At 50.2% G+C, this 25,260-nt stretch overlaps 1 protein-coding gene across 1 annotated transcript in view; it reads right to left on the bottom strand.

Annotated features, from left to right (window-relative positions):
• The window catches only part of SIM2 (SIM bHLH transcription factor 2), a 51,840-nt gene that overhangs the window by 12,920 nt on the left and 13,660 nt on the right, over positions 1 to 25,260 (bottom strand). The window contains exons 4-7 of the mRNA XM_032594598.1: positions 18,409 to 18,517; positions 14,984 to 15,069; positions 11,345 to 11,544; positions 6,099 to 6,205 (exon numbers count right to left, since the gene is read on the bottom strand). Of these exons, the coding sequence (XP_032450489.1) occupies positions 6,099 to 6,205; positions 11,345 to 11,544; positions 14,984 to 15,069; positions 18,409 to 18,517 (502 nt within the window). The remainder of the gene's footprint in view (positions 1 to 6,098; positions 6,206 to 11,344; positions 11,545 to 14,983; positions 15,070 to 18,408; positions 18,518 to 25,260) is intronic.

Genomic DNA, 25,260 nt, shown 5'->3' with positions numbered 1-25,260 from the left:
TGAAATTGCCACAGTGGAATGGAGACTTGCAAGTTTGTCTTCCGTTTCGAGACCTTTGTGCCCTGTTCCACAGCGATGCCACAGAGTGGTTGCGCACCAGTGTCCCATGGACCGCGTAAGCTCACGGGTGGGTTCTGTTGGTGGCTCAGTGCTGTTTTACTGGGAATGCCTCTGGATGGTCACGTGTTAGCCATTCCCTACTGCCCTACAGATGCCCATTCACACATTCATGCTACATGCCTGGCCCCATAAGCATTTGAGTTTGTGACTCTCGTGTGCCACTTCATTTGTTTTAAGTTTATTTATTTTGAGAGACAGAGGCAGAGGGAACGAACAGGGGAGTTGCAGAGAAAGAGAGAGAGAGAGAATACCAAGCAGACTCTGCACTGTCAGCACAGAGCCTGATGCAGGGCTCGAACTCACGAACCGTGAGATCATGACCTGAGCCGGACCCAAGAGTCGGACGCTTAACTGACTGAGCCACCCAGGTGCCCTTAAATTTTTTTTAAGTTTATTTACTTATTTTGAGGGAGAAAGCCAGAGAGAACGAATGGGGGGAGGGGCAGAGAGAGAGGGAGAGACAGAATCCCAAGCAGGCTCTGCACCGTCAGTGTGGAGCCAGATGCGGGGCTCGAACCCACCAACCTCGAGATCGTGACCTGAGCTGAGATCAAAAACCGGATGCTTAACCAACTGAGCCACCCAGGTGCCCCCTGTGCACCATTTAGGGTGTGTTCTCTATGGGTGTCTGCCAGGTGTCCCGGAATTTTGTTATGACAGTTATTCCTTGAACTCTGTAGACCACATATTCAGGCTTAGAAGCCTTTGCGTGAGATTGAAAGCGTTATGACAGTTGGACTTGGCCTGCACTCTCTGTGATCTGGACTTGGCCCACTCTGTCCAGGGGCCCCAGGTGGGGAACTGGGTGCAATTCTCCACCATCTTGGACATCATGGTTCTTCCAAACTGCTGTGTCTTCCAGAAATCTGCCCGGTGTCCCTCAACAGATCTTCAAGTTCGGTGATATCAATCCCTTCCCAACTGTGCATCACCCCCTCCCCACCCCCAGGACCTGCAGGTCAAGAGAATACAGACCTCTACTGGCTCCCCTCCATGCAAGAAAAAGTCACCCAAACACCTGACAAAGACAGGAGGGAGACAGCAAGGGCAGACCCTAGCTCAGGGCCCCCATTTCCCTGAGGCCACATGAGTGTCATGCCTGCACCAGGGCCCACACTTAGCTGAGCTGTGGGGGCCTTCCCTCGGCCACCACAGGACAGTGGGCAGGGCACAGGGTTGGAGGGGGGCTCAAATATGCTCCCTAGAGGATCCGTGTTCATTTTCTCTGCAGAAGCTTCCGGGGAAAGCCCTGGCACGGTCTGACTCGCATGGCTCATCTGGGAAGGCCCAGGCCCACAGTGACACGAGGTGTCCGGGCCATGCCAGCCCCTGTCCTGCTGACCCCCTGGAAGCCCATGCTCCCCAAAGACTGCCCTGCACAGCCCTGCTTCTCCTCATTAAGCTGACTTTCTGGAAGGTGTTGAATTCTCTTTCTTTAGGGGCTATGCTTTCTTTGGACCCTGTGGATCCCTGCACTGGGTTAAGATAATATTTTGAACAATGTGTGAAAACCATTTGGCTGACTGTGGTCATCCAGAGCCACCACCGCCTGATGTCCAACTCTGCTGCTGGCAGAGCCCTTCACCCCATCTCCAGGGAGTCCTGGGGTTGGGACGCCGGTGTGGAGAAAATCTGGCCTTGGAGAATCGGACAGTGACCTCCCTGGGTATTGGTAGATGTTTCTTGCGCTCAGTGACCTCATCAACTGCGAAGGAAGATGCGTCTGTATGTCTCCCTGTAAGAGGGGGCCAGCCGCCTGCCCCCCGACCCGTGGTCTTGGAATCCTGAGGGTCACTGTGGCCCCTGGCCCCCTCCAGCCATGTGCAGCTGTGGGGGATGGGGAGGAAGTGGGAGAGGCCACCCTGCATGCCTGTGCTCCTGGGACAGCCACTAGGCCAGCTCCGGCGGTGACTGAATTGAAGGACTTGAGCCCCCAGCTTGGCAGGGGCTACGTGCGGATCTGGGATCCAGGTTGGGATCCCAGGCGGGAGGGCGGGAGGCCGGGAGGCTTGGGCTAGGTTCCTGAGCCCTGCGTTACTGAAGCACCAGGAGACAGGACCGAAAAGTCACATTTCCAAATGACGCATCCTGCCTTCACAGACCTCCCACCTGCCCTCCCCAAGCCAGCCTGCCCAGCTGGGCCTACTACCTGGGTAAGGACACAGAGCTATTAAAGAAAGTCCCTGTCATGGGCTGACCTGTGTTCCACCCAGATTTGTATGTTGAAGCCCCGACCCTCAGGACCTCAGAATGTCCCTGCATTTGGAGATGGGGTCTTTAAAGAGGTAATTAAAAGAAAATGGAGTAAGAAGGGGACCCTAATCCAATATGGCTGGTGTCCCTGTAACAGAAAGAGATGAGAAGGCAGACACACACAGAGGGGCTCATGCATGTGAGGACACAGGAAGGAGATGCCCACCTACAGAGGCAGAGGCCTCAGGAGAAAGTGGTCCTGCGGATAACTTGACTTCAGATTTCAGCCTCCAGAGCTGTTAGGAAACAAGTTTCTGTTGTTTAGGCCCCTCAGCCTGTGTTATTTTGTTACAGTGGCCTGAGCAGATCAATATAGACCCCATAAGAATGTGAATAGCATGAGGCGAAAGCATTGTCCAGAAATAAGAACCTAGGGCCCTTGGGTTGGGCTGGAAGGAGCTGGACACACCCTCCTGGAAGAGACGTGGCAGCAGCTGACATCATGGCGGTAGTGAAAACAGAACTGGAAAGGGGGGCGGTGCTTAGCTCCCCCCCCCGCCCCGCTGCCCATGGGGCAGGAGTTTGGGGATAGAGGACACTCCAATGGACCAACAGGGACCCCGAGCAGTGAGGGCAACAGGGTTCCCCCAGAGGGGCACCTGCTGGCTCAGTTGGTGGAGAGTGCAACTCTTGATCTCAGGGTGGTGAGTTCAAGTCCTACACTGGGTGTGGAGATGACTTAAAAATAAAATCTTAAAAAAAAAGCCCCCCACCCCACAAGAGAAAGGTGACTAAGGTGTGCAAAGCAAGGACAGGACAAGATGACCAACTAGGCTGGGCTGGGGGGTGAGGAGCACCTTATGGAGGGATGGCTGGATGGAGAACTCTTCACAAAGCCTGGAGACCAATGAGGGGAGGAGGCTGAGGAGACACGGTAAAGAGGCGGACCTTCGCTCTGGCTGATGTCTCCTCACGTCCCTCCCCTCACCATGGAGTGCACCCAGGAACTTCTGATGGCCCCATCTCCCTCCTGAGGCCTTTCTTTGGCAGAGCTCACTCTAACAGATGAGGGGGGACAGGGAGATTAACACCCCTGAGAGCAGCCTTCAGCTCATGACAGGCAGGAGCAGGAGTCTAAATACCTCAGCTCACTCCCCTTGACTGAGTCCCAGTCAGACAAGCCCATCTTGTGGCTCCTTCCCTTCCATGGCTTATTTCTCTCTCTCCCCAACCCGTGTTTCAGTCACTGTCCCAACAAACTACTGTACTTGAACCCCAGGCTCGAGGTCGGCTTCTGGATTTGGCCCCTCTGGCCCCAGTTCTGTGCCTGGAAAGGAGATGAAGCCCCAGGGACCACACAACAGAGAGATTTCAAAACTTCCCCAGCTCCGTACCAATAAAGACTCTGCTTCCAAAAATCATGCTCTGTTTTGTTGAATATCGCCCCTTTCTTCATCTGAAAGACCCAGCTTTGGAGGGGAAAGTCATGTCCAGGTTAATGTCATGGCTTCCCTGAGAGGGACACCCAAGTGAGGTTCTAATCCTGGAGCCAAGGTGTGAGCTCTAGAAGACTAATTCCCACCCCCATCTGTGGGCAAGGGCCTCCGCTACCTCTCCCTGTCAGCTCTCCTCTAGTTTACATCTGGAAAAGTTGACAGAAGTGAGTCAGGGACAGATGCAAGGCTCATGGCAGATCCCAAGGCCACCCCCCCCATCACCTCCAGCCTGGCTGGGATATGCTCTCTGCCTCCTGCCCCTGGGGTGGTTTCTCCACCATAGTTAAGGTCACCGCACCATAGCAGTCGTTGTCAATATTGCTATTTTTTATTTTCTTTGATTTACTAATTCGAGCCCATTTGAAAAAACAAAAACAAAAACACGTGCTTCCTCTGGTTTCTAAATGCTTCTGCCTTTTCTGTATGTCTCCGGGAAGCCTGTGTATGCCTTCCCTTTCAGGGTTCTCTTGGATAATTGAAATGTCTGGAAATGCTAAATTCCAGGTGAGCTGAGGCAAATTTATCATGCAAATTGCAGTGGACCTCTCAGATAAACTCCCTCTGCAGGCCGGGTGAGCTCGGGGAAGATCAGGGCTCCTGATGAAGCGAAGACGGGCCCGTGCCTCCAAGGCTCAGAGCCATCACGTGGTGGGAACCGCTCAAGGCCTGAGAGCCGAACAAACCCGGGCTCTGGCCCTGTCTGACTCAGCTGCTGCCCGCCCACAGGTCTCCACCCGTGAGGGTCACCGCTCATCTGGGAAATGGACACAGGGCCAGCCCCGCGCCCCGAACTGGATACGTGAGGGGCACCTGGGTGGCTCAGTCCATTAAGTATCCAACTCTTGACTTTGGCTCAGGTCACGAACTCTCGGTTTGTGGGTTCGAGCCACACATAGGGCTCTGCGCTGACAGTGTGGAGCCTGCTTGGGATTCTCTCTCTCTCCCCCTCTCTCTCTTTCTGCCCCTCCCCTGCTTGCTCTCTATCTCTCAAAATAAATACAAAATAAAGTTTAAAAAAACACAAAAAACAATGGATACATGAAAAGCTTCCGTTCTGTGTTGGGGACACAGGAGCCCTGTGCTGGTCATCGCTGTGGCCTTCGTTACACTTCCCAAACACAAACTGTATTTATTTCTCCCAGGTGGTGGCAGGGCGGAAATCCCTGCTCCTCTGTTAGCCAGGTAGTTCGAGAGAGAGAGGAAATGGGATTTAAAACGAAGACTTTCAATTCCATAAGTTTTCATTCTCTGTGCTTAGAGGCCTAATTCCTCCCAGTGGAGCCCCACTTGGAAGAGGATCCCTTCCTGCAGGTAATTTGGGGGCTTGCTTCCAGCTCCCTTGCTGGATATCGGGGCTCCTGCCATGCTCCTGCCTCCACGGAATGGGGCGGGGGACCCCCGGGGTTGGGGTTTTCGGAGCAATCACCTGCCCTCTCCACCCAGAGGGCCCTGCAGAGCTGACTGCTCCGGCCACCTGCACCCCGTTAGCAAGCACCCCTGAGTCCAGGCATGGAGGGCTGGACGTGAGGTATCCCGCCCCGTGCCAGTTATTTGCTGCCTTGATTTGGATTCTAGAAGAGAAGTGTCACTTCTCTGAACATTTCAGTGACTAGAGCCCCACCCCCCTCCCCGTCCAGATGTTCACCAAACCTTCTGCACTGGCCAATCGAATACTGATTGTTCATTCTTTCCATGCTGACTTCTCCCATCCTGGGAACCTGTGGTCTCCCCTGAGCCTCCCAGCCAGGTGGTGGACAGTGGTCGGGGGCCGGGTCCTGGCTGCTTTGGCTCCAGACTCTCCAGCCTCTCACTGTGTGACCTCAGGCAAGTGGCTTAACCTCTCTGAACCTCAGCATCCTCAGTAGGAATAGGAGGATCATGAACAGGAGAATCTCCTTCACTGGGTTAGTAACATCTTTAATCACCTAAGCCGGTGCCCCACAGGAGCAAGGGCTCTGTACGTGTTGGTGCTTCTGCTGTTGAGCTTTGTGTAAACGTGTCCAGATGTCCTAGAGAAATCTAGGTTCCAAATACACCCACCATCTCAAATCAGCAACTTCTGCACCATCCCACACCTGCCAGAGTTTTCACTGGAAGGTAAGCCTGGATGCTTGAGAACTGACCAGTAGCTGTGCTAAACGGAGGGGTGGAGGGGGTCAGTCTGAGGTTTAGAATTCATGTGTGCACAACGGAGGACTATTGTACCAAACAAGGGTGGCCTTCCCGCCCCGCTTCTGGCCACCCCCTCCCTGGCCAGCCCCGGCCCCGCCCGGTGAGCGAGGTACTCACGGAGGTGGTGCGCGTAGCGGAGGTGGAACACGTCACAGCCGTGCACGTGATGGTAGAGGGTCTTCTCGATCAGGTCCTGCGGCTCATACCCGGTCAGCTCGGTCACCCTGGGGGAGGACAGTGGCTCCGTGTGTTACCCTGTTCTGTAGGTTGCCTTTCATTTGAACTAATATTGGTTTTGCCAACTAATCAAGTGCTAAAAGGCTCAGGGTGGGGGGTGATGTTGGTTTTGGAAACCGAGAATGATCTTTTTTTACAAGGAGAAAGGCTTTGAACACTAGCCCAGTGCAGGATGTAGCACTATTCATGGGCAGGAATGTTCTTCTGAAACTGCTGGCTAGAAGAACGTTTGGGGTGGCTTCAAATGTTTTCCTTTTTCAGGGTGAAGCTTGTCTGGGGGCGCTTAAGAGTGAACTCTGATGGGAGAAAGAACTACTTTCCAGTGGCTTCTGGGTGACAGTCCAGTGGGAACCTTTTTTAAAATTATTATCGTGGGGGCGCCTGGGTGGCTCAGTCGGTGGAGCGTCCGACTTCGGCTTAGGTCACGATCTCACAGTTCGTGGGTTCAAGCCCCGCCTCGGGCTCTGTGCTGACAGCTCGGAGCCTGGAGCCTGCTTCGGATTCTGTGTCTCGCTCTCTCTCTGTCCCTCCCCCACTCACACTTTGTCTCTCTGTCTCTCTCAAAAATAAACATTTAAATTTTTAAAAAAATTATTGTGGAAAAATATGCATTACACAACCTTTGCCACTTTGACCATTTTTATGTCTACACGTAGTGGCAATAAGTACAACCACGATGTTCTTCAGAACTCCCCATTGCCCCCTGCCCCCTCCCCCCACAACAGGTAACCTCCCTCTCCCTCTGTCTCTAGGAATCTGTCGATTCTAGATATCTCGGATGAGTGGAACCACCTGGTAGATGTCCCTTTGTGTCTGGCTTCTCTCACTTGGCATCCTGATTTCAAGGGTCACCCACGCTGTGGTGTGGGACAGAATGCCATTCGTTTCTACGGCTCGATTATGTTCTATTTTATGTAGATACCACGTTTTGTTTGTCCGTCCGCCGATGGACGCTTGGGCTGCTCCCACGTCCTGGCTATTGTGTGTGTGAGCTTTTTTATCTCCCACTGGCCCCTGCTACCTGGCACAACGGTCTCACGAGGTTTTGGTCGGGCGGGACCATCTGCAGAAGAACTGGAGACATTAACGCGTCCGATCAACGGAGGCTCGTGCAGCGTCCAAAAACTAGTACGACAACACCCGAAAATACTGTGGCTGCGGGGTAAATCATAACGTTCGCTGGCAGAAGGGCAACGCGTGCCCGGTGCCCTCATGCCATTACCGCCTCTCTGTTCTCATCAGGCCCCAGGAATACTGACTTCCCACATCAGCTCTTTGAGGAAAAGTGGCTCCCAGCGTCCGAGACCGCATCATCCGTGGCGTCTGGATCACTCCATCCGCAGGTGGAAATTGCACGTGGCAGTGGTGTCACTTCCCGGGGCCCCGGGCAACCGACCCGGTGACTATGCCCTTGGAAGAGGTGGCCAAAAAGCCTTGGTGACAGATATTGAAGAACAGATGAAAGAGAAGGACAGGAAGCTTTTCCAGAGGAAGGGAGGTCCTGGTGAGAAGTCAGTCCCGAGGGGGCAGAGGTGGGGCCTGAGGACGGTCCGGACCGGGGGGTCCTGCTGGCTTGTCTCTGAAATGTCAGTTGCGAACTCAACGGGGAAACTCGACCTCACTTTCGTTCCATAACGCGCTCCCCTTTCTGTCGAGTTCTGCGCGGGCTCCGGGTCGTAAATCTCGGAGAGCCTCATATTTCCCTGGAACCGCTCACTATTTGGTGTACACATTTCCATGGTGTTCCTCCAGGGCGGGAAGGAGATGGGGCCGGAGGTCGGTGGAAAGGGAACCTGTGCAGGCCTTTCCGGGCTCGGGGACTTATCTAAGGGCCATCTAGAACTTCAGGCCCCATCGGAGTCTAACAGTGTGGCAGGAAAACTGAGACCTGGCTTCCCCACCCCACCCCACCCCCCCAAGAAAAAGAAAACCAGGCGTCTCTACGGTGTGGGGACGAAAGAGGCTTCCCAGACCCTTTGGAAGTAAAGTTACAGAACAACAGCCCCGAACGTGTAAATGAATCAGAAACACATGTATTAAGTTTCTCATCAAAGCGCACACTGGCTTTAAAAATTAAAGGGGAAGAGAAGGGTCTGGCAGCATGCCCTCCTGGTTTTTTCCAAACCTCCAGTGTCTGAAGACCTGTCAGAGGGATTTGCCAAACCCCAAACATGGCTGGGTTCACCCATCCTTAGCAAAAGCACCAGCTACAGTTTCAAAGTGAAATACCACAAAACCCCTCTGAACCAAATTTCAGGTTATGCTGAGTTCAGTTGTGTCTGGGATTACACTGGGTGGGGGGCCAAGTGGCCACCCCCACCCCTGCAGGCCCCCCACCCAGGGCCCTGTGACTTCAGGGCTGCTGGGCTTCAGGCCAACCCGTCGCCGTGGCTTCTGGGCTTTGGATGGAGGAGCTGACATCTCCCACCCTGCTGGGCCATTCTGCTGCCCTCTGTCCCTGACCCCCAGCGGCCCCTCGGAGACCGAACTGCAACAGACTGGAGACCAGAGTGAGTTCGAGGAATTCTAGCTTGTCTCTGAGCCCTTGAAACATCTACACGACAGGAGTTCAGGAGATCTGTTAGAAGCTTCCTGGTACGTAGCTGGGAGAACAGCAGGGGACTTCTGTAGAAACAGTTTCCTGTTTCCTTCAGGAGCAGTCTGGCCTCTGAGCTACCTTCGAACACCCTCTTCTGCAAAGCCCTCCATTTGTCCTTTGTGTTTCAAAGCTGTGTGCTTCAAACAATTTGAGAAGATCTGAAATCTCTCCTCTGGGGAGACCTCTCTCTTTCCTCTTCTAGAGAACTCACCAGGCCTCAGAGGCTTTTCCTAGAATCGTCAAGGAAAAACTAGGAGACAGAGGTAACAAGGGGGAACCTGGTCGTATCCTCCCAAGTTTCTAAAGTAATGAGCTCGGACGGCCAAAATTCCTTTCCGTTCACTTTTAGAAGTGGCCCCTGAATCCAGAAAGAACTCCTTCTCATGCTGCCACCATGGGCCCAGACAGTCCACCCGCCCAGGGCCCCTCTGGTGGCAGGTGCCTCTGTCTTCGATGCAGTAGGGCGGCATTTGTCAGTCCGGCCAGCCCCAAGGTGCTGGCTTCCCTCCCGCAAAGAGTTTTGGGTACTCTTTGCTTGGAGTTTCTGGGAGCACGACGGCAAGCCTGTCAGGCCAACCCTTGTCATTTCTCTATCTTTGAAGGGCTCTGAGGTTCACTAATGATAAACTAGGCTACTTTGTGTCTTTGTCTCCCGCCCCTAACCAGGTATGTTTGGTTTTCTCCCATAACTGGTTAAAATGGTCAATTTTATGTCACGTATATTTTACCAGAATAAAAAGGTGGGAAAAATCAATAAATATTAGCAAAATTTTATATTTATATTTACACATATGTGTGTATATACGTATATACATGTACACCCACACATATATACCTCCTTTCTCCCAGACAGCTTGGCCACACACACCGAAAGGCAAAAGTGGGGTCTCTGAACATTTGTCCCTTCCTGTACAGCTGAGGACTCTAAAGGACTAGGTGCATCAGCTTTTTACTTTTGCTTGCTTGTTTGTTTGTTTTTTTAGTGTTTATTTTTGAGAGAGAGAGAGTCAGTGCAAGCAGGGGAGGGGCAGAGAGAGAGGCAGACACAGAGTCTAAAGCAGGCTCCAGTCTCCGACCCATCAGCACAAAGCCTGGCACGGGGCTCAAATTCACAAACTGTGAGATCATGACTTGAGACAAAGTCGGATGCTTAACCAACTGAGCCACCCAAGTGCTTCCAGGCTTTACTTTCACGAATGCTTCACATCTATTATCAAATTTCATCTTTCCTAACAGCCTGTGGGTAGCCGAGCGGGCAGGGCGAGGCTGACCTTTTTACGGATAAGAAAATGGTAGGCGGAAGGGGCGCCTGGGTGGCTCAGTCGGTTAAGCGCCCGACTTCCGCTCAGGTCGTGGTCTCACGTCTCGTGTGTTCAAGCCCCGCACTGGGCTCTGTGCTGACAGGTCAGAGCCTGGAGCCTGCTTCAGATTCTGTCTCCCTCTCTCTCTGTTCCTCCCTCGCTCGTGCTCTCTCTCTCTCTCAAAAATAAATAAACATTAAAAAAAATAAAAAAGAAATAAAAAAAGAAAATGGTAGGTGGAGGAAGCCCCAAGGGCCTGGGGCCACGTGAAGCCGGCAAGCCCTCCTGGGGGACAGGCCACGGCTCCTCCAGCACACACCTCCCCTGTGTGGCCAGCTTCGGCAGGCCAAGCGAAACAACAAATTAGTGCTTTTGCCTCATTCGCTCTCCCTTCTCTCTCTGGCAAGAGATCCTCAGATGGGCGGACATTCTCAGGGAGGAGGGGAAGGGCGGTTGGGACAGACAGTTCAGGGGCCACTGTACCTTCGCCCTCACTGCCAGCCAGAGGTGTCCTCCCAGCCCAGACAGGGCACCCACTGAGCTTGTAGTCACAGCTTTTCCCGGCAAAGGCCACCTGTCTGCTCTCAGCCTCAGCTCTGTGGCCATCAGAGCTCCGATGGCTTCCCACCAGCTCATTGCAAAATCTTTTCTTTGCCTTAAGGTCCCACCTACTTGACGGACACTCAAGGCAGAATCCTGACATCGCAGGCCTTCAACAAAGGCTAACTTGTGTCCACAGCACATATTTCCAGCTCCAACTCCAGTGAGATGATGAAAATATAAATAAATAATATACAACAAGTACCCAGCACCTGGAGAAGCTGGCTACTCTTTAAGTACTAAAGCTGATATCAATTCTTTCAATTCCTGACTTGGTTCCACTAAATACCCTTCTAACTCACATTCTTTTTTTTTTTTTAATTAATTAATTAATTTATTTATTTTGGAGGGGAGGGGCAGAGAGAGGGAGAGAGAGAATCCCAAACTGGCTCTGGGCTTACGGCCCAGAGTGCAGGGCTCAGACTCACGGAACTATGAGATCATGACCTGAGCCCAAGTCAAGAGTCCGACGTTTAACCAACTAAGCCACCCAGGCGTCCCCTAACTCCCTTTCTTAGTACGGCTTATTTCCTCGTTACATTTTGGCTTAACAACACAGCGTTCAGGCCAGTTTCCACCGTCAGTGTCTTCTGGAATTCTGCAGCAGCAGCAGGTGCCAAACTCACCTGGAATCCAGGAAGATCAGCTTCAGGTCAAGGCTAGCCCTGAACATGAACATGTTACTGTGCAGCTTGATCTCTGTGATGGCACTGGGTGGCAGCGACTGGCCCACGGCCACCAGCCCCACGATCTGGTAGCACGAGTCGTACAGGGACACGTCCAGCATATACTGCCTGATCTTCAGGTAGCCGCTGCAGTGGATGACCTGGCAAAGCAGAGGGCAGGGTCAGCCCAGGGGTTAGACTGGTACCCACTCCTCCCGGCTCGGAGCCTGCTGGCTCTCTTGGGCACGCTGGACTCTCCCCGGCCCAGCCTCCACGGAGCTGGTGTGACCCCACAAAGGTCACACCAACATGCTGACGACACCCAACTCATTGCTCAGAAGACACGAAGTGATGCTTCTTCCTTAGGAAACAGTACTGCAATCAAATGTAAGGTCGTCTTATCCAATTGACTCTGCCCCAGTAACTCCCCGAGTTGAGACTCTAATATGTAATGGATTGATACCTAATTAACTCATCACCAAACCCACTATTAGGTAGCAAACAAAGGCACCATGGGAAGCTAACCTCTGGTTCCAAGACACTCACTTTACGTTCTTCGTCCCCCAATGGGACTGGATTTGACATCTGTCAACTTGACATTTATATCACTTGACAAGCTATACCATTCCAGTACGTTAAGAATTCATTCAGTAGAGGGGCGCCTGGGTGGCTCAGTCGGTTAGGTGTCTGACTTCAGCTCAGGTCATGATCTCACAGTCCGTGGGTTCGAGCCCCGCGTCGGGCTCTGTGCTGATAGCTCAGAGCCTGGAGCCTGCTTCCGATCCTGTGTCTCCCTCTCTCTCTGCCCCTCCCCCATTCATGCTCTGTCTCTCTCTGTCCCAAAAATAAATAAACATTAAAAAAAAAATTTAGGGGCGCCTGGGTGGCGCAGTCGGTTAAGCGTCCGACTTCAGCCAGGTCACGATCTCGCGGTGAGTTCGAGCCCCGCGTCAGGCTCTGGGCTGATGGCTCAGAGCCTGGAGCCTGTTTCTGATTCTGTGTCTCCCTCTCTCTCTGGCCCTCCCCCATTCATGCTCTGTCTCTCTCTGTCCCAAAAATAAATAAACGTTGAAAAAAAAATTAAAAAAAAAAATTTAAAGAATTCATTCAGTAGGATCAAAAAAGCCTTCCTCTTAATGTGTTTTTATTTACTTTATTTATAGGTCAAGATTTTATTCCCTTATGATAAGCAAAAAGCCAGAGAGGCTATATAGAAACCTCTGGTTGTTATAGCCAAAAAACACAAAAAAACACAAAAAACAAACCATGCAGGAGAGAGGGTATAGTGTTCCAAATGTCAAACAGGAACATTTGTGCAACCTTCAGCCTCCATATTGGAAGCATTTATATAAGTTAGGATCAGTAAAATCTCGAAAGGATCATGACAGCAGTGATGAACAGCTAAAATCTTCAGCTCTCTTCCTCCAGGACTGCTGAACGCATTCAGTCTTTAGGGCTGCAACAGATCTTGAAATCCTTCTGGTCTATTGTCCCATTTTACTGAGGAGGATATTGAGGACAAGACAGGCGATGTGTTTTGCTTACGATTAGACGGTTAATAAGTGGCAGAAACAATTCAAGACCCAAGTCTGTTGGGTACAGGACAGCGCAGGGTGGGGGGCTCCCCACAACCCTGGTCGAAATAGGCCTCGAGTTTGGGTCAGCAAACAAAAAATGTATCCCCCAAACTATAAAAGAGAGTGGGGTAAAGTCAAAGGGAAGAAGAGCTCAGTGTGGAGTTCAAAGGAGAGGGCCGAGGAGATGCTGAAGGGGAAGCAGCCCCTGGGGTGGGGAGGAGCTCAGGAGGGGTGTTCCAGAAAGAGAATAAGCTTCAGAGGCACAAAGCTGTCCCCTTTCTCTCCCCCACCCTTTTCTAACATGCAAATGCTCCTGCACAAAGGCCCCCATCCCCTCCATCTCCGGAGCCATGGGCTTAGCACCTCTCTCCTCTGAGGAGGGAGAAACAGTAACTTCAGACGCCAGGGAGGAATCAGAAGCTTGGAAGGGGACGCTCAGTGCACGCTTCCCCCTACCGGCCCTTCCGTCTGGGGGTGCTGATTCTGGGGCTGCCCGTGGGCTCTTCGGGGGACCTGCTCCTGGATTCCAGAACTTGCCAGAGCAGGAGGCCACATCTGCCGGAGAAATGCAGCCTGCGGGCCTCTGCCCGTCTTCTCCCTTCCTTGCTTGCGTCCCTGAGGATCATAAAATGGGGCCAACAGTACTCCCTCAGAGGGCTGCTATGACTGTTAATTAAATTAAGTAGACATGGGGCACCTTGGGGGCTCTGTTGGTTAAGCATCTGACTTTGGCTCAGGTCATGAGCTCACAGGTTGTGGGTTCGAGCCTCTCAACAGGCTCTGTGCTGACAGCTCGGAGCCTGGAGCCTGATTCGGGTTCCGTGTCTCCCTCTCTCTCTGCCCCTCCCACACTTGCACTCTCTCTATCAAAAAACTGTTTTTTTTTAGTTAAGTCGATGAGATGCTGCTGCTGAAGCCTCGCTGCTCCTCAGAACAGGTCTATCATTAGTCGAGCACATCACAGTCGTCACCACTGGACTTGGCGAAACATTCCGAGGGGAGGAGCGACATGTCCGGGCTCTGAACGCTCACTGCCGCCCCCAGGGTGTGGATCCTCAGCGGCCTCTGGGGGCCGCCGACCCGTGTGAAACACCAAGTGCACGTGCCAGGGTGACATTCTACCCTTCGCCACGCTTATTCGTGGTCTCAGATGACGAAACCCAGTCCTCCTGGAGTTTCCTTGTACGACACCAGCTCCCCTACCTGCTGCATGAGCAGCGTCACTAGAAAGTTGTCCCATGTTTGGGTCCCTGTGCCTTCTGTCTGCAGATTTTCTTGAGTAGCAAGCAAAATACAAACCGGTGAAGACCCTCTGCTCCCTCCTTCAGACCCTCCTCTGCTCCCTCCTTCAGACCCTCCTCTGCCCCTTCCTTCAGACCCTCCTCTGCCCCCTCCTTCAGACCCTCTGCCCCCTCGTTCAGACCCCCTGCTCCCTCCTTCAGACCCTCCTCTGTCCCCTCCTTCAGACCCTCCTCTGCTCCCTCCTTCAGACCCTCTTCTGCCCCCTCCTTTAGACCCTCTGCCCCCTCCTTCAGACCCTCTGCCCCCTCCTTCAGACCCTCCTCTGCCCCCTCCTTCAGACCCTCCTCTGCCCCCTCCTTCAGACCCTCCTCTGCCCCTTCCTTCAGACCCTCCTCTGCCCCTTCCTTCAGACCCTCCTCTGCCCCCTCCTTCAGACCCTCTGCCCCTTCCTTCAGACCCTCCTCTGCCCCCTCCTTCAGACCCTCTTCTGCCCCCTCCTTCAGACCCTCTGCTCCCTATTCAGACCCTCCTCTGCCCCCTCCTTCAGACCCTCTTCTGCTCCCTCCTTCAGACCCTCCTCTGCCCCCTCTTTAAGACCCTCTGCCCCCTCCTTCAGACCCTCCTCAGCCCCCTCCTTTAGACCCTCCTCTGCCCCCTCCTTAATACTCTCTGCCCCCTCTTTAAACCCTCTGCCCCCTCCTTCAGACCCTCCTCTGCCCCCTCCTTCAGACCCTCCTCTGCCCCCTCCTCCTTCCCTCCCCCGACACGAGGCTCCTCGCACCTTGTATCCGCTGCACGTCAGGCCCGCGTTTCTTTTCGCCAACACACACTTCATTCGCAGAAAGAAGGACCTCTCTATCTCGTACTCTGAAAGCAGGAGTGAGGTTAGATGGGCCAACTGTTCCACGATGCTTCCCCCGATTTTGTCCCAATAATATCAGTCGATGCTCAGGACCAGATGGGGCAGCCGGAAGCCTCATCCCAGAATGCCCCGACCCTGACCCAGGGAGCTTCTGCCTGGGGCGGGGACCTGGGTGGGGTGGGGAGACTGGCCCCAGTCCTGCTCCAGAAGCAGGCAGCTGGAAACGCGGCCACAGCAAGAACTCAGGAAACAGCCACCTGGGGCCAAGGTGAGGACTGTAAGCGCAGTGGGCCCAGCCCCCCTCGGCATGCCCACGGCCCCCTCCTGGCAGGCACAGAGAGGCCTGGCACCGAAAGAGTCGCCTTGGCTAGTCCTGGGGTGGATGCCTGGGTTGGCCAGGAAGGCCCAGAAGCATCTGGCTTCCCTCAGGGTAAAGGACACTGAGTAAGGGCTCACAGGTACAGCTCTTTCCCCAGCAGAGGGAGACAGCCACGGGGCCCTGACACTGCCCGGGACTGCCTTGGAATGCGGAACCCCCTCAGCCAGATCAAAGCCTCTGCCCTCATACGTAGCCCCCTCCTTTCTCAGGGCTCTTACCCTCCCCTTTCGGTCTTTCTCTGGCAGGGCCAAAGGCCTCACCCACCAGTCTCTGACCTCACTAGTGCAAATGCAAGTGAGTCCCCAAAGGAAACTAAACCTGCTTTAGGGAGCAGATGCCAGTTCTCTGGAATGATGCGTCCATGCCCCCGGGTAAGGGTGAGGTCACTCCACGCTAAATAGAGTTATTTGGTGGCAGTTAATAGATTAATTTTTAAAGAAAGGTTACCATTAGGAGTAGAGGCAAGGCTCCCAGCCATCGCCTATGAGGCTCCTCCCTTCCCCCTGCTTGGAGGGGTGGCCATATTTACCCACGATTCCTCTGCAAGCAGGCTATGGTCTGTGAGACATAAGGCTTCCCTGTAACGTGGCTGCCTGTCTGCACCATATCCAGCCAAGCACTGAGGTCTAAAAAAACTTCACCCGGTAATTAACCATGGAGCTTTGGAGAAAGCCAACAATACAATGACCATGACACGATGGGGCAAGTTCAGATGCACAAAAACAACTCCGTGGATAAGAAGCCAGGGAGGGGTCTGAGTGCCTGTGAACCTCAGGCCTGGCACACTTGGGTGGAAATGAATCCGGGGGCCACCCCATCTCTTAGACCTCTGTGCTTCTCTTGTGTTGTTGCTGTGCCTGAGACATGAACACCACAGAGACTGGGATCGAAAGGGTCTCATGATATTCCCAAGACTCACGCGCTGTCATTTTACAAACACCCTTTTAAGGCTGTGACACAGAAGGATGATGGGAAACCAGAGCTAGTGAGAAAGCGCCCAGGCCCATGTAATTAACACGCTGTGGAACTTTCTAGAACAATAACAACCCAATATTCTTAGGGAGTTCTCCAAGACTCCCACCGCCTCTTCCAGCTTTAAACAGCCCCACAGTGAAAGAATGAGATTCAGGTACATTCCCCCCCCCCCAGACCTCATTTTGTTAGAAATTACTTCTTCAGGGTCTTATTTGTGTGCCTTTATGCAGCCACACCATTTGCAAGGAGTTAAGAGTCACAGACCATGGCTAAAAGCAAGCTGCCAGCTCAGAACCCAGGACAGCAATCTCTCTCCCTCATAAGGAAACACGAGGCTTACGGCGACTAGTGCTGGGGCTAGAACGTGCCGGCGGGGGCTGGGGGTGCACAGAGTTGAATCTGCAGGTGGTTTTACAACTGAGTGGGCTCTGGGGCATCAGCTAAGCTTCCGACTTCAGCTCAGGTCATGATCTCACAGTTTGTGAGTTCGAGCCCCGCATTGGGCTCTGTGCTGACAGCTCAGAGCCTGGAGCCTGCTTCCAATTCTGTGTCTCCCTCTCTCTCTGCCCCTCCCCCGTTCATGCTCTGTCTCTCTCTCTCTCTCTCTCTCTCTCTCTCAAAAATAAATAACACATTTATAAAAATGTTTTAAATAAAATAAAACTGAGTGGCCTCTTCCAGAGTCTCTCTTTCTAGCCTAGAACAGCCTCCCCAGGAGGAAGCAGGAAGAGTGGAACTCGAGCTTTTCTCTGGCTGGCGACCCCATTCTCACCCTGCCTCACGTTTCTCCTTTCGCATTTTGTTCTACTGGGGAAGTCTGGCCAAGTTGGGATACTATAGTCCGGAGCAGACAAGAGACCTATCGATCAACATGCTGGTTGGTCTCATTGGACTGTCAGACGGAGTTACAAGCCCAGGGCCCCCCAAATAAGTTCTTCTCTGTCTTCCCAGCATGCACTGCAATTATAACTTAGGAAGTCATTTGTGTAATGATGTGCTCCTCACCCTTCACTGAATAGTCAAGCCACATCATGTCCTAACACGGTGCTTATGACCATAGAACCCAGTCAATATGTGTTAAATGATGGGACTGTCAGGTGGAGGAACCTGCCCCCACACGGAGACAGGCTGGGGAGGTGCACCTGCCTCCGTCTAGACAAGGGCTTCTTAACTGATTCCTGCCATGGCATCTCTACCCAGAATAATGTTTTTAAGTGCCGAAGATAAAATATATGAGATCACAAATGGAACCAGCTGTGTTGAAAACAGTTACCAAAATATTAAAACAAGTAGTGATATGGTTATAAATGTGCTGGTTTATTAACACGTGAGATAACAAGACCCAGTAGCAGGCTCATAACTCTTGAAATTTTGAAGTAGCAGTGAGCCCCAGTGATATGTTTAAGTACCTACAAGAACACCGTAAAGTGAAACGAACACATGTGATTCTCGTGGGCAAAGCCGTGGGTTCTAGTGAGAGTTAAGGGGACAGACAGTCTACAGTCTATATGCAAAGGAAAAGCGGAATTCAGCCAGACAGAATAAAGATGTAATTCTTCCCATGCAGTTTCACAGACCCCCTGAGTTCCATCTGGGGGCCCTCTGGTGAAGAAGTCCAGGTCTAGATTGTGTCCCTGGAACTCCAAACCAAGAGCACTTTAGGGGGGAAGCCTCTGACCATGTTTCTTTACCTCCTGCAGCACCTCACGTGGTCTCTGGCATGAGAAATGAGATCCATAGTGTTGCTTCAAAGGACAGAGGCGTAAAAGCAAATGCCCCGTGCTGTGTGTTTTCTGGAGAGGCCCTGCTGGGCGGCCCCAGTCATGCTTCCCCCACCCCTTGGCAACACAGGAAGCAAAACCCTCAGGTCACACTGAGAGAGAGAGAGAGAGAGAGAGAGAGAGAGAGCAAGCGAGAGAGAGAGAGAGAGAGAGAGAGAGAGCACTTTGTCTGGTTTTCATTCTGGTTTCTTCTCATCTGGAGGAAATACCTTGTAGCAGGTGATGGTGGAGGGGCTGGTGGGCCGCGAGGACAGCTGTCATCTCGTCGTGGTCGGAAGGATGGATGTACTCGTAAATACTGTTGCCCGTGAGCTCCACCTGCCACAGAGGGAAGGGAAGGGTCAGAAATCCCCTCGGGGTTGCCTGGGTGGAGGAAGGGGAAGGTGCACCGTAGGTAGGCACCACCAGGGACAGGGGTCCGACCTCTCCTTGCAACCCACACCTTGTCCCCATGCAGAAACGTGTGGCTTTCATCAAGCAGCGCTCTGAACCGCCTCCCACATGGGGATTGGGGTCAAAGCCAAGACAGTTCTGAGCAGGAGGAACTGGGAAGTGAAGGATGAAAAGGTGTCATGGAGGTGGGTGACCCCCATGGCCCAGGCAGTGTCTTTTATACAGGAGACAGCTTAAAACAGACTGGAGCTAGGGCCTTGCCCTTCCCCCCCGCACTCCCATGCTGCCTGAAGGGACTGGCCAGCTGGGACACCAGCTGCTAAGTCCAGACTATCGTCCCTGTGAGAGCCAAGTCTGCCCTCTCAGAGGCTGAGCAAGTGGGAGCCACAGGGGTTCCAGTTAATTTCTCCATCAGCTCTGAGCTGTGCCCCTCAGGCACCGCCGGGCCTCTTTCACGTGGCTGGAAACGTGTCCCTGGCCTTCCGAGTCTGGGATGACTGTGTTGCCCGATGGCTCCCGCCCACGGGTGTGGCGGGGAGGCTGCGGGACCTGCGGGAAGGTTTGGGCCCGCTCCAGACAGCCATGTGACAGGCTGGTTATGTCCCCCGGGGGTGCGACCCCAGCACTTGTGCAGCACCTACTTCCAGGCACACCCTGCAGAGGACAAGACGGCAGGCCTAGAGGCCATGTGGATGTTGGCCAGGACCCTGCCTTGCAGGGATGGGGGTCTCTAGGAAATAGCATCATTATGACCTATCCACAGAGGTCCCTGGTGATTCGATGCCTGAACGAGAACTTTTCCACTGTTCCCCCCAAGCATAAGTGCCATGATAGGGGATATTAGAGTCTCAAGGCCTGGACCCCCTTACCCCATCTTAAGATGGGCAGTGGTACAGAATGTTCCAGAAACTCTGACCATCACAACGGCCTTCTGAGCAGTGCCGGGTGGATCCTATATTAGAGGTACACCAGTATAGATGAGGGCTGTGTCAGTGCATCCGGGATTAATCAGGGGCCCAGGGCACTGATGGCCACGGCCAGGAAGAGCCCCCAGGCCCAGGGTGGAAGAAACTGAAAGCCTGCGAGAAAATGCCCTCGGGAGGCAGAGAACCTTGGGCAGGTCTGATGAACTCTCTTAGCTCTGCCCCACGGGGAGAGGAGGGCAAGCTAAAAGAGCAAAGGCAGGCTTGTGAGTGCTCTGTCCCTAACCACCCCCTTGTTATTTTTAAGTGTGTTGTGAACCACATGTTTTGTTGGGAGGCTCAATGGTCTCTAGCAGAGCAGAGACGACACGATCTTCTGTAAAGGGGCAGCTCTGACCGTGCCACCTCACGCAGCAGGACGGAGGCAGCCAGGCAATTTAATGGACAAGTTCTCCTGGGAGCCACTGTTTCAAATTAGCATCAAGGCCACGAGCTCTTTACTTGGGACCACGCGGCCATGGAGAGGTGAAGTAATTTACCCCGTCCTCTGAGCCAGCTCTTCCAATGTCTTAAGACGTATGAGTTGCCATTTTATGCAGAACAAATTATGTTTCTGGCCCGCTAAGGCATCTTGTCTCTAGAACGGCTTTCGCAGTTCTGTTTTCTGCATTATTCCTGGAATGTTTCTTTCCAATGTCGTGCCAACAGAGCCACGGAGGGAGTCCCGTTACAGAGAGCCTCCCTGCCTCCCTCCTGGACACTCGCCTCCCAAACCCGCACTTTGCTAATGACCGAAAGGAGATTTTCCTGTGACAAAAGTTATTATGTAATTTCACTCCAAACTATAAGGAATAAAAGGAAAACATTCTTCTTTCAAGTCGTTTCTGTTCATCCTTAAAAAAATTTCGATAAACCAGCAGATGTTAAGTCAGCCACGTGGGACAGGACAATCTCTTCTTCCCTGAGGACAGCAGTGGGGGCTCCTTGTGAAGCTCTCTCAGGTGGAGAAGGACAGAGGCTAATAAGGAAGGGAGCTGTTTTTTTTTTAATTGATTTACAATTTCAACAGCTTGTTTTTAAAATGAAAAAAATAATGAGAATTATTTTTGTGTTGGTCCATCATTTTTCCCTTAGGCATGTTTTTGAGGGAAAAAAGAAGTATTCTAGTTTGCTCGGAGTTCTTACTTAGGAAAAAAAACAACACATCTTTTTATTTTTATTTTATTTTAAAAATTTAACTATTTATTTTAAGTAATCTCTACACCCAGCATGGGGCTCGAACTCACAACCCCAAGATCAAGAGTCACGTGCTCTTGTGACTGAGCCAGCCGGACGTCCCAGTAACTCATGTCTTTTGAAACGTATTTATAAACTTGCAGAAAGATTTGCATCTCTGCTTATAGGGATTCGATTTGCGTTTTAATCCTAAAGTAGCTTCATCTGTTTTCAAAGATCCCATTCTCGCCATATGCGTTTGGAAAAAGAACAGAGAAGGTCCGTGAATGAAGAGGCTTGATTTGCTGAATACTTGGGTCAATTATAAACTCTAAGTCTGTCCAGGAAGTAAAATGGTCTTCAAATAACGGAAATGTTTTTAGAGAACAAATTTTGGAATGATAAAACAGTGCTGACCTTGACTCAAAATTATGGTTGACATGGTGTTTCCTGTATTTACATATCTACTCGTGCTTTTGAATGGTTGAAAGAAATGTGGCTACCTCACCAAAAAAAAAAAAAAAAAAAAAAAAAAAAAAAAAATATAGTTGTCGCTATAAAACTCCCCAGGTCTCATACATCAACCTTATTAAAACAGACCCTCAATGTGATATTTTAGTATTTGTAAAACGCTGCTAACTACAAAATGAATTGCTTTCCTACTAAGAGCGTTTTTATGTTTTGCTGAATACCTTTCCTTCCTGCCAAGAAAACTACATATGATAAATACAGCACTAAATGGATATATTCTGGGTCAGAAGGGGAAAGTCACCCAGTGCTCTGGAAATGCACATTACTCTGCTTTGGGCGTTTTGCTGACTATGGTAAATTAAGCATTTTAAAATAAGATGGTTTGGGTTTCAGGGTTCAAGTTATGTCAACAAACATAAAACGCTGTCCTTTCTCTTCATTTCAAAAGTGAAAGGATTAGGTCTATGGCCCCAAACAATGCCGTGGCTATTTTTACGGTTGTGGTTCCGGCCACAATCTCAAATATTACATTTTCCTTTATATGTCTCATAAATGGCCATTTCACACATACCTATAGTTGCTTGAAAATTTACATTAGTTACCTAGATGTTATATAATACATGCAACTTTGGTGAGGAAATCTAAACCACAGGGATACTTAAAAGTGTCTGAGGAAACACACAGCAGGTTTTACAGGGCTTTTTTCCTTTTTCAAATATAAATAAGTTAATTACACCAACCAAAAAACCATGGAACTAACCATCTAATAAACCTGTGTGGATAAAGAATGCTTCCCCAACTCTACCCCTCCAAATAGATATAAACGTGACTATATGAATTATTACGTATCCTTTGCGTGCACATAAACCGAATGGAATTTTCAAGCCTGAAGCCTGACTCTGTTTCCCAACACTTGGACGGTGAGCTGAGAAGACTTACTTGTACTTTGTGGTTGTCTCTGTCACTTTCTGGTAAGAAAGTCTGACAGCAAGGGTCACTGTGTCTCCTAATTTAAAAACAAAAATAGTAAACTCTGCCAGATTTCTTACTCTAACACTCGTTTAAAGAAAGCTCACTAAAACGCTTTGAATTAGGATGGGCTTATCACACGTAAAGAATCATTTTTATACCCTCCAAAATAGATAATTGAGATAGTTATTTAGGTAGTGCAGATGTGAAAAAAAAACATCACCACCACTTTGCCGTGAATTATCACACAATTATGACAAACCTAGGAGCTTATGTTCCCCAGGAGCTGCTAACACAGAGTTTAACCCTGAATTAATGTGAAAGATGTTGTTACTTAATGAGATAATGTCATCGAGAGTAATTGAAAGTTCTTGGAACACAGAAGGACGCTATGTAAATATAAGCTATTACCACTATCGTTATTCATCAGAAAATCTGTCTGAAGGGTTACTCTGCTTACTGGATAGAATTTTAACATTTTCACCTCCGATGATTAAAAAAAAGATCCTTAAGCCTATTTTAATAAAGTTTTCATGTTTGACATCCTTGCCTGACTTTTTGCTACTAATAAAAATAATCTAAAAGGTGCAAAAAAATTTTTTTAAAGGAGAAGTTGGGCGTTTGACATCCTATTCAATACTTCATTTTACTATTTAAGTAAAGAAGACAGAAAAAAATACACATTGTGATTCTGCCTAGAGTTCCTTCTGCAGAGTTAATCGTGAGCAGGAGGCAGATTTGTGGGAACGGTTTGTTGTTGCTTATTTAAACAGTTCAGCATGGAACACTCCCCAGACACTAACGAGGGCTCACGTCTGCATTAAAGTGTTTTTGTAGCTGGAGGCTGATGCTGAGGCAGTCCCACTAAGAGACCAAGAAAAAAAAAAAAAATTCAGTCGCTCTACACAGTTTATCTTTTTTTTAAACTGACACTTCTCCCGGCCAGCAACATAATAAACAAAAGGCATCTCTACAACATTCTTGAAAAGTGATCATGTATAACTCCCTGCCCTTCCAAAATTATGGCACCAAGGTTTCTCTCTGCATTGTGACCAAAGGGAAATATAATTTTTAAAAAAAATTTTTTTTTTCTTTTTCAACGTTTTATTTATTTATTTTTGGGACAGAGAGAGACAGAGCATGAACGGGGGAGGGGCAGAGAGAGAGGGAGACACAGCATCGGAAACAGGCTCCAGGCTCTGCACTGTCAGCACACAGCCTGACGCAAGGCTCGAACCCACACACTGTGAGATCGTGACCTGGGCCGAAGTTGGACTCTTAACCAACTGAACCACCCAGGCACCCCTTGATTTTTTTTTTATTTTTTTTTATTTTTGGGACAGAGAGAGACAGAGCATGAACGGGGGAGGGGCAGAGGGAGAGGGAGACACAGAATCGGAAACAGGCTCCAGGCTCCCAGCCATCAGCCCAGAGCCTGACGCGGGGCTCGAACTCACGCACCGCGAGATCGTGACCTGGCTGAAGTCGGACGCTCAACCGACTGCGCCACCCAGGCGCCCCTTTTTTTTTTTTTTTTTTTTAATTTTTTTTTTCAACCTTTTATTTATTTATTTTTGGGACAGAGAGAGACAGAGCATGAACGGGGGAGGGGGGAAATATAATTTTAATTGTGCCTAAACTATTCTGGTTGGATTTCCTTTTGTAGAATTCATCGTGAACAGGAGGCATACTGGTCACCTATCCAATGTTTTGTTCATTCTTAATTAGTGTTCATGGACAATTAATTTCATTTCCCACATAAAGAGAGAAAAACGACAGAGAGAGAGAATATCATACTAGACTGAGCAGCCTGTGTGAACCAGACCATCCTGGTGTGCGCACAGGGCCTTATCATGTGCCAGGCCTTGTCACATGACTAAGCAGTCCTAATATGTGCCCACCAAAGGACACTATTGGAAGCAACTTTTGTGCTACTTGAAGTACAGTTCCAATGAAACCGTGGGGACACCCGGCTTTTGTGTAGCTCCCTACGGTTTGTAAGTCACATAAAATGGGCACTTTGATATATTTCTTACCACAGCCCTGAAAAGAGGTAGAGCAGGCATTATTTTCTTATTTAAGTTATGGTTCAGGGAGGTTAAGTACCTGCTCTATCAAGACAATGAAACCATATAACTATACATTTCCCTTTTTGCTTTGACTGCTAGGGAACTCAGATCTGACTTTAGTATTTGATACTAGTGACTTTACCTGTTTTATCTTTGTGCAGTCCTTTTTTTTTTAAAAAATTTTTAACGTTTTTGTTCATTTTTGAGACAGAGAGAGACAGAGCATGAGCAGGGGAGGGACAGAGAGAGGGAGACACAGCATCCGAAACAGGCTCCAGGCTCTAAGCCGTCAGCACAGAGTCCGATGTGGGGCTCGAACTCACAGACTGTGAGATCATGACCTGAGCTGAAGTCGGACGCTTAACCGACTGAGCCACCCAGGCGCCCCAATGTGCAGTCCTTTTTAAAGAATGTGAACTGTTTTGTCTTTTTTTGTGACATTATGATAAGACTAACCAAAGATTTGATAAATTATGAGGAAAAAGTCAAGTAATCTACTCAAAATCATTCAGCCACATATCAAATTAGGACTAGAAACCAGGATGGTTATAACTAAAGGGCCTTAAATAATTCTAAATAGGGCAAGATAGAAACTCATAGTATAATACCTTGGAAAATATATAAATAGTAAATATCATGTTCCCAACAGTATTTCCTCTTCCACAAGTATACTACTAACATCAGTCACATAAGTGTAAGAGCCAAGCCTTAGCAAATCTTATCTGGGAGACCTGGTTTCGTAAAGGAAGAGAAGAGGAAGAGAAAAGGAAACACTAAATAATCTTAATATGAGATTCTCTTTAAAGGACTTTGCATAAGAAACGTAGGCACAGACACCACCCCCTCCTTGGGCGTGGATAAAGATGTATACACGTTGGAAGAGAAGATTGTAAACAAATAGCAAATTTTAAAAAATGCATTGGCAGAAAAAAGAAAAGGAATACACCAGATGCAGCCTTCCAAATTGGTAATTTTGTTTTTCAATGAAAAAACTCCAGCCACGTTAATTGGCATGTTTTAT

The sequence above is a fragment of the Lynx canadensis genome, chromosome C2 (assembly GCF_007474595.2).
Source record: "Lynx canadensis isolate LIC74 chromosome C2, mLynCan4.pri.v2, whole genome shotgun sequence".
Taxonomy (NCBI): Eukaryota; Metazoa; Chordata; class Mammalia; order Carnivora; family Felidae; genus Lynx; species Lynx canadensis.
Note: the sequence above shows the minus strand (reverse complement) of the source record. Positions and strands in the feature narration are given on the sequence as shown.